Genomic DNA, 8843 nt, shown 5'->3' with positions numbered 1-8843 from the left:
AATACTTATTAAATTAAATTGATGTGTTACTAACTCGCTAATATAACTGAGGTTTTCTTGCCGTCTCACCCATGATGGGTGTATTAAATCATTCATTTGTCATTTCAATAATATTATGCGATCGTTCATCCAAACAACTAGTTCTGCTAAAAACGTAATATTCTCTTTTGGTGTAACACGAGTATGAGCCAAGAGTATCATATCCTCACTATTACTCGAGTGGTAAATATTAGTTATAAAACTGCTACAAAGTCAAAATATATTAATTTCTAGTGGATTTATGACAACTGTTTATTTTGGTGTAACACGAGTATGAGCCAAGAGTATCATATCCTCACTATTACTCGAGTGGTAAATATTAGTTCTAAAACTGCTGCAAAGTCAAAATATATTAATTTCTAGTGGATTTATGACAACTGTTTTTAAAAGTAACATTCAGGTTGCTTCTAAAAGTTGTTGTCAGTAATATATAATTAAAAAATAAAATGTTTTTCTTTGATTTACCAAATATTATAAAATTTAAAAATTCGGAGCTCGGATACAACTATATAGATAAGAGGGTTTATCTTTGACCCAGTCCGCAACCCGCGAAACCCGCCTTTCAGCTGGGCCTAGTCCAATCAAATCCCCCCTTTTTAAATTGTCCAATTCTTCTCAGGTAAGCAAAGGGGATATATGCTTATTTTTGGACCGTAGCCATGGGTCATCATCGCGTTACACGTGTACGGCACAGGCGTCGTGTTGTCAGCTTCCAGAACCAAACGATATACAAGTATCTAACCTCCCTCAACGTTCTCCTCCTATCTCGTCGTCTCTCTCGTCTCTCTCTCTCTCCCCCAACTGTGAGTAGTTCATCTCAATTTTTTTCCATTTTTAGTTTCTGTTTTCTTTAATCTTCTCTCTCATTTCTACTAGCTTCGTTAGCCTTGTTTGTTTATGATCGCCAGGTAATTTTTTTTTTAATTTTTTTTTTTATAGCTTTTGTTATATTTGCTGTTCTGGTTTATAGAGTGCTCGAGCTTTGTTTTTCCTGTGTAATTTGATCTTGGAAACTCTGAAAGTTTTAGGAGATTTTGGAGGTCAACGATCGAGTAAATTTGAGAGCGAATTGAAACCTTGCATGATTTGAGTGTGATCGGCTGCTTTACATAGATTATGTACTGTATTTTGTTTTAGGAAAATCGGATTATTTTGTTGAGCCTGTGCTGAATTTTATTGTAAGTTATATTTTATTTTATAAATTTTGATGTGAAATTGAAGGAAGAAGATGAAGAAAAGTGTTAGGGATTTCTACTTTTGAATTTATATTAGTTATATTAGTTGAAGTCTTAGGAAAGTTGACTGATCTGTGTTGGAGTACCTGCTATAAATTTTTATTGCCGATTTTAGTCGTTTGAGTGGATGAGTTTATTTGGTTAGTGTTTTATGCGATTTAGTAACCAGATTCTTCTGCATGCAGATAACATGGAAGCCAAACTTAAGTCTGTTACCGCGACGCTGTATCTCTGTTTCCTCTTGTTTCCTTTGGTTTTTTGTGCATCCAATGATGGATTGCTCCGTGTTGGACTGAAAAAGAAGAAGTTTGATCAGAATAACCGGGTTGCTGCTAATCTCCAGGCCAAGAATGGAGATGCTGTGAGAGCTGTTATCCACAAATATAATCTTCGTGGAACCTATGGAGATGACCAGGACATTGATATTGTGTCTCTCAAGAATTACATGGATGCTCAGTACTTTGGGGAGATTGGTATTGGTACTCCTCCTCAGAAGTTCACTGTGATCTTTGACACTGGTAGCTCAAATTTGTGGGTGCCTTCTTCCAAGTGTTATTTCTCGGTGAGTTTCTGTTCCTACATATTAAGTGAGTTTCCTCTTATGTTGCGAGCTAGGGGACAAGACATCTTATGCATGTTTTTTTTGAGTGCAGATTGCCTGCTATCTACACCCAAAGTACAAATCAAGCAGTTCAAGCACCTATAGCAAAAATGGTATGTTTGATGTTTCTGCCATCACATCTTTTTCTATCTTTACTTTCTTGTAGATCGGGTACATAGGCATATATGTTTTGGAAGAACATTTGCATTGATGACAGAGTACATATTCTGGTTTTTTCCTGTTGTGTAGGTAAGCCTGCAGCAATCCAGTATGGAACTGGTGCAATCTCTGGCTTCTTTAGTGAAGACCATGTTACAGTTGGTGATCTTGTGGTGCAAGATCAGGTATATCTAAGATTGTTGTCTTATGTTCTGAACTTCTTGTTGAATTTACCTGAACCGATACATGTGGTTTTGTCAGGAATTTATCGAGGCGACCAAGGAGCCTGGCATCACATTCTTGGTAGCCAAATTTGATGGCATACTTGGCCTTGGATTTCAAGAAATTTCAGTTGGAAATGCTGTTCCTGTCTGGTATTTCCCCGTCTCCTATACTTTCAATTTTAGTTCCTATCCTGTTACTAATATCTAGGTTGTGTATTCCATCCATTCTGGATAAAAATTTAGTATATGAATTACAGATAGTTCATTATTCGAGATTTTGACTTTAGAAGTTCTCCAGGTATAACATGGTTAAGCAGGGTCTTGTTAAGGAAGCTGTTTTCTCATTCTGGTTTAACCGCAATGCTGACGAAGAAGAAGGAGGTGAACTTGTCTTTGGTGGAGTGGATCCTAATCATTATGTCGGAGAGCACACATATGTTCCTGTTACTCAGAAGGGCTATTGGCAGGTTGGTGTTCTGATTTTCCATTTGCTGTGAATATCGAAAGTATGTTAGGTGATTTTCAAGATTTTCTAACTTTGCCCATTCTGATGCTTATGTTTCAGTTTGACATGGGTGATGTTTTGATCGACGGTAAAACAACTGGTAAGGAAAACATTTTTATGGTTGGTTTTTTTTTTTCCTACTCTTATATTTTGTTTCATACACACTTATATTAGCATCGTGTATGACTTGGGAGTTATTACAGGATTTTGTGCCGGTGGATGTGCAGCAATTGCTGATTCTGGAACTTCTCTGTTGGTTGGCCCAACGGTACGTATTCATGTGTGTGTGTGTTTGTTTTAGTTTTGGAGTAGATTTCCGATGATACCTTAGTTTTTTGGTTGCTGTTTGCTGCTTTGCACATCATTGTTTTCTACATTCATGATCAGCCATTGGCTATGTTCATGCTATATCCTTCCTGAAGCTTATTATTGTCTTCTTCATTCTATTATGGTAATATGGTCTGTTGTTGGTTCCTCATCACCCCATCAAGAATTTCATTCTAGTAATTACTGCAGCAATATATGGAATTCTCGTTTTACTGTTTATGCTGGACCAGTGGTTGCTTTCTTAGTCATCATTTTTTTTGACATGATGAAAATAAATTTTTTTTTCTGCTTTTCGTGATTTGCTTGTTTTTCGTGGCAGAATGATTTCTCTTTGTTGACAATCATTTTGGTTGTCAATGTGAAACTTGTGTTCGTTGTTTGTTTGTTCAACGTGTTGCATGTTCCTTGTTTTCTTGTTAAGTGACTGTTATCTCTGAACGCCATTGAAGCTGCTAGGGTTTGGTTTAGAGAGCATAATTATAGTTGCAGAATTTAGATGGTATTAGCCTTATCTATATGGGTTTTCTGACTTGAGATGGTAGCTAATTTATTTCTTTTTCAACAACTAGCGTGTGCATACTTGCAGAGTACCATTTATTTTTGGTTAATTGTGTAATTTGTGCTCTATATGTTGTCAACAGACAATTATTACTGAACTCAACCATGCCATTGGAGCCACTGGCATTGTGAGTCAAGAATGCAAGACTGTGGTTGCAGAATATGGAGATACCATAATAAAGATGATTTTAGCAAAGGTAACACTTCTTTATGTACCATCGTCATATGCAAAACCAGTAAACCATTTTTGGTTTTCACAACTCCTGAAGCGAGTTTTATGCGTACCTGTTCTTAATTCAAGAGTAACCATTTTTGAACAATTTTTTATATTCAATTATGGCAGGACCAACCACAGAAGATCTGTTCTCAGATTGGGTTATGCACATTTGATGGGACTCGTGGTGTAAGGTTGGACTCAATTTACTTCTTGTTGCTTACATGTTTGAAAGAAGTTCTAGTTAACCTTGTTCTAAATTTTATTGATTTATGAATTTGTTTACTCAATTTATCTATTTTGTTGCTAACTACGCACTCTACTCATGTGATCGTGGTCAGTGTTGGAATCAAGAGTGTTGTGGATGAGAACAATCACAAGTCATCTGCTGGCTTATCTGATGCTATGTGTTCTGCTTGTGAGATGACTGTTGTATGGATGCAAAATCAGCTCAAGCAGAATCAAACACAGGATCGCATACTTGACTATGTGAATCAGGTGAAGCAGCTCTAACATCTAATGCCTCTCTTTAGATTGCAGTTTATTGGCTTCCTCATACTCATGGTTATAAGATTGTAATTGCAGCTCTGTGACCGGCTGCCTAGCCCAATGGGAGAATCTGCTGTTGATTGTGCTGGTTTGTCTTCCATGCCTAGTGTTTCCTTCACAATTGGTGGAAAGCAATTTGATCTAGCCCCTGAGCAGGTCTGATATAATGGTTATGTTTGTATACATTTTCTAGAGACCAATTTGGGTCTTATGTTTGTTATACAAGATTAAGAGATCACACCTTTGTTGACTTCATTACTAACTGTGGTATACTTTTCCTTTTTGATGGAAATCAGTATGTGCTCAAAGTAGGCGAGGGTGAGGTAGCACAATGCATCAGTGGATTTACTGCTTTGGATGTACCACCTCCTCGTGGACCACTCTGGTATAGTCTACCTATTTTCCAGTTTTCTTAATTTTTTTGTCTTATGTGATCATTTGAGCCCTGAATCTGGTGGTAGATACTTTTGATGTTGAGATGTACATCATCACTAATTAAATCTGTGTCATTTTGCAACAGGATTCTGGGAGATGTGTTCATGGGTCAGTACCACACAGTGTTTGACTTTGGCAAGGAGAGAATTGGATTTGCAGAAGCTGCATAGATAAAGCTCTGGCTTCGATAGTTCATCTTGTTGCTCTGTCGTGCCCCTTTTATAATGGCCACTCCTATGTTTTGGAGTTTGTAGAAATTTAAAAAGAAACTTATCTAGTACTGGCAGCAACGGTAGTGAGTGGTGGTCACATGTAAATATTAATCCATCCGTCTGGCTGTTGAAAATTGTCTGAAGGTTGCTCTTGAATTAAGAAAATGGATTGTTTGAAACACTATGACACTGATATGCCTGTATATACTTCTCTTGCTTCTTGTTTATGGTCGTAGAGAGGGGGAAAGGCTTTTTTCCTCTGGTATCGGTGATGGTATTTGCCTTGTTGAATGTTTAACGTGCGGGTGTTGTTGAATGTTTAACATGCGAGTGTCTGTCATCCCCATAACTTCGCTCAACATGTGAGTGTCTTGTGGATGTTGCTCTAGGAAGTTGATGTCTTCCTCTGCACTTATGTGATTGGGACAAGAAGAGTCTTGTTCCTCAAAATTGCAAGGGTTGGCCTATTGTCGGGGTCTGTTCGATTGAAGCGAATTTATGTCGTTCTGTTGCAGCAGGACTGTTTGTTTTTCAAAATTGTTGCTGTGGGTAATTTATTTGGCACTACACGCAAGTAAACTCCGGAGTCCGGACACACAAATCAACGGAGCGGATTCAGGGCACCTAGGTGCACTTGAACCGTTCACATGGGTCTAACGTCTGTTAGCAGAAGTTGTTAAGACGGAGAGATTCCGTTGGTTAGTCAGATGCAAACGAAAAAAAAAAACTGCAGTAAAAACGAAATTACCTTATATCACTGTGGGAGGCAGACAGTCGACCCATACCTAAAAAGAAAATCCATTCTTGCTCTCTGGCCTAATCCCATGACGGCTCCGACGAAGAGATTCGAAGTCTCCGATTCAAACCTCAAAAACCCACGCGGTATCCGAATCCGGCCAGGGCTCCGATTTCTCTCACCGTGAAATCTGCACCGACTACAAATTGCTGTTCCGATCGAGAATTGCAGTCATTTGCTCCGATTGTGATCAAGTACATCCATTCCAAGCTTCAAGAGAACGAACCCACCATTCGTTCCCCCACCAAAGAGAGAGAGAGAGAGAGAGGTAAGAAGGTTAAATATTAAACTTGTTTTCGAGGGGAGTACTCCCACGCAAATTTTCTTTCAGTTTCACTACTTAATCTAGATTTTCAGAGTTAAATTGACATTCAATTTTTCAGATTTTGCATTGTTCTTGAACTCTCCCATTCAGTGGCTCGCGCCTCTCTTACTCTCTTCAGTTGTAAGACTAAGTTATTCTTCTCTCCTTCATTATTACTATTATTTGAATGTTGGGTTGAATTGGAAGATTTTTTTTTTTTTTCAATTCGAGAGTCTAGGTTTTACTGGGTTAGAAGACTTTTTGATGGTACTACGTCTATGTATTTAGATTGATGCTTAGTTTACGAATTTTAATTACCTTCCATGTTTAGCTGCATGTAGATATGTTGATTAGCTGGGTCTTTATAATCAAATACCTTTTAATCATCTCATATGCGTCTTCTTCTAGATTTGTTATTTGTTTAGCAGTTTAGCTGCATTTAATTCATGTTGTTTTTTAGTTGTCTTGTTTATACCTCTATATACCTGATTTTGATTATAAATTTGTGATATCATGATATTTAGTCTGATGTAATGAGATAATATATACGCATGTTGGTGATGGCGTCAAATGAGATGAGGCCTCAAGTGGCGACTCTAGCGAAAGAAATAAGAGAAGAAAACTCAGAGAAAGGTTCGCTACCAGGAAAGGCAAGACCAATGAATTGACTCATGGTAGTCCTGGATTCCACATTAATCATGGAATTGGTGGCTGACATTCTCAAGGAGTCACAAAAACAGAATTTTAGTCTCAACCCCCCAATAACATTGGACAGCGGTGGAAAGCACCGAATCTGTGGGGAAATCCTTGCAAACGAGGTAACATGTTAAAACATTGCTAGTTACTAAAATGGCTTTAGTGATATATGACCTATTGATACTGAACCGTTTAACAGATTGACCATTTGGCAGATAAGAGGGAGACAGACAAAGGAAATGGAAAAAGTGACGCAATGGAAGAGGCTAAACGTACAAACAGAAACAAGAAATTTCCTTTGATCGGAAAGATATCACGGAAGGATTCTAAGGTCTTAAAGTTCTTATTTAAGAAGCCAAGGAAAGGAGGACATGAGTCTAGGTTAGTAAAGAGATTATAAGTTTTGTTACATGTATTTAGGATTTTAAGTTGGTCAATCAATGCGATATGAAGTTTCTGTGCATCTGCTTTCAATAATTCATTTCATTTTTGGTTGATATTGTGACTGCAGAAAAGCATCATTGTTTTTGACCAGTGCATTAATTGATTAATTCAGGAAAGAGGTTACCCGTAGTGGGGATTTTGGGGTGTCCCTTGAGGATATCCAATGTCTTTGCCCTACAATCTCAATTTCTTCGAAGGTATGCGAATATATTATCCGTGCCAATTTCTTCTAAGCTATTATTGCACATACATTATAGGGCTGTAATCTTAACTTGAGATGACTCATGGTTCTTGCCTACTTTCTTTGGGGTACAAAGAAATTACATTAGGAATAATAACTCTGCTATTGTACTTGCATACAAACAATGTTGATAATGAACGCAGTTGCAACTGAAGTAGTTGCCCCTGAATGTGGCAGAGCGACAGGCATGATCCATGAGAAGCCTCCCAACAGATGGAAATGTTGCAGCCATCGCAAGAGAAAATCCCGTGTGTGATGGTGTTTGGAAAAGTGTTGCATTTTCGGTTTTTAGTGTATAGTGTAGGTGTACATATGCCTTGCGCAACTTGTCCATCTATATGCTAATGCTAGGCTTTGTTGGCCATCTTTTGTCAAGTTTGTGTTTTAATTATTGATAAAACTTTTTTGGAGTATTGGTGCAATTTACAAACAGAAATTCTGGAATTAATACATTTGGTTTTTTTCTTAGGCACTCGTATGGTCTTTGGACATTGCCATGGAATTAGAAATTGCTAGAACTTCTTCAAAGTATGCACAAAGATCTATTATATCGTTTTGTTTACTTCTAACAAAATATGTACAATAGACTTTATTCTATTTGATAAACTGTTATACTTGGTTTAAACTGAGACTTGAATGTAATAAGATTGGCCATTCACAAAAATATCCAAGCCATTCACACCCTCAGCACACAAAATTCATCAACTCTCCTTTCACAAAATATGTTCATATGGATATTCAATCCATAACAAGGTGAGTTATGAGTTATGACATTTCATCAATTCAAACAAGGCAATATGAATATGAAGCCGTAGTCCAGTACAAAATATACCATTTTAAGGTAATTATCAAAACAACTAGGAAATCAACAACATTTGTGTTTCTTTTACTCCTCTACTTCCTGGTGTTGCAAATTTAGGCAGAAAGAGTAACCAGTGCCATAGTGATCTTCCCCACTTCTGCTTCTGAAGGGGTGAGGCGGCTTCGGCTTGTAGACGCAAAAGCATTCAAACGATTGACTCCTGTAAACTGATGTATGTGGAATGGACAAACTACACCTACATTATATTTATATTCCGTAGCAAACTGTGTTATTTGAAGAAGAACCATACAAGATACAACTCCCGTGCATCCCTTTGCCGAGATATTGTCTTGGAACAATTGGGAAGCAAGAACTTGCCGGAGATGGAATTGGGAATGGGAATTTAGGGTTTTCTAATTCGATCTATTGGTGGTGGTTACATGTTGGATTCGGTGGCAGGGATAGAAAAAGGGGAGAGAGACGAGTAGAATGGTGGTCGTCG

At 37.7% G+C, this 8843-nt stretch overlaps 2 protein-coding genes across 3 annotated transcripts; both read left to right on the top strand.

The window, feature by feature from the left end:
• Window positions 1–808: 808 nt before the first annotated feature.
• LOC101312909 (aspartic proteinase A1-like) lies at window positions 809–5333 on the top strand. Its single transcript, XM_004294348.1, has 14 exons — window positions 809–842; window positions 1460–1836; window positions 1928–1988; window positions 2125–2219; window positions 2296–2408; window positions 2557–2731; window positions 2824–2863; window positions 2967–3031; window positions 3732–3845; window positions 3992–4056; window positions 4204–4360; window positions 4448–4567; window positions 4708–4796; window positions 4932–5333. The coding sequence occupies exons 2-14, from the start codon at window positions 1465–1467 to the stop codon at window positions 5014–5016; spliced, it is 1551 nt and encodes a 516-aa protein (XP_004294396.1). The 5' UTR covers window positions 809–842; window positions 1460–1464; the 3' UTR covers window positions 5017–5333.
• A 606-nt stretch (window positions 5334–5939) lies between these two features.
• LOC101300890 lies at window positions 5940–8198 on the top strand. Of its 2 annotated transcripts, XM_004294392.1 has the most exons (5): window positions 5980–6122; window positions 6238–6299; window positions 6683–6976; window positions 7054–7235; window positions 7411–8198. In XM_004294392.1, the coding sequence occupies exons 3-5, from the start codon at window positions 6830–6832 to the stop codon at window positions 7529–7531; spliced, it is 450 nt and encodes a 149-aa protein (XP_004294440.1). In that variant the 5' UTR covers window positions 5980–6122; window positions 6238–6299; window positions 6683–6829; the 3' UTR covers window positions 7532–8198. The 2 variants fall into 2 exon arrangements, 1 of the variants encoding a protein (XP_004294440.1); XR_184244.1 differs by having other exon boundaries at window positions 5940–6976; window positions 7070–7235; window positions 7366–8198.
• Window positions 8199–8843: the final 645 nt, after the last annotated feature.

Source organism: Fragaria vesca, linkage group LG3 (assembly GCF_000184155.1).
Source record: "Fragaria vesca subsp. vesca linkage group LG3, FraVesHawaii_1.0, whole genome shotgun sequence".
Taxonomy (NCBI): Eukaryota; Viridiplantae; Streptophyta; class Magnoliopsida; order Rosales; family Rosaceae; genus Fragaria; species Fragaria vesca.
The sequence above is the reverse complement of the archived record's forward strand: the minus strand, read 5'-3'. Positions and strand labels throughout refer to the sequence as shown.

Coding starts and splice junctions, on each gene's coding strand:
- LOC101300890 (XM_004294392.1), top strand. CDS start 6,830: ATGGTAGTCCTGGATTCCACATTAATCATGGAATTGGTGGCTGACATT. Junction 6,977..7,053: donor GGGAAATCCTTGCAAACGAG/GTAACATGTTAA, acceptor ACCGTTTAACAG/ATTGACCATTTGGCAGATAA. Junction 7,236..7,410: donor AAAGGAGGACATGAGTCTAG/GTTAGTAAAGAG, acceptor TGATTAATTCAG/GAAAGAGGTTACCCGTAGTG.
- LOC101312909 (XM_004294348.1), top strand. CDS start 1,465: ATGGAAGCCAAACTTAAGTCTGTTACCGCGACGCTGTATCTCTGTTTC. Junction 1,837..1,927: donor CTTCCAAGTGTTATTTCTCG/GTGAGTTTCTGT, acceptor TTTTGAGTGCAG/ATTGCCTGCTATCTACACCC. Junction 4,797..4,931: donor CCTCCTCGTGGACCACTCTG/GTATAGTCTACC, acceptor ATTTTGCAACAG/GATTCTGGGAGATGTGTTCA.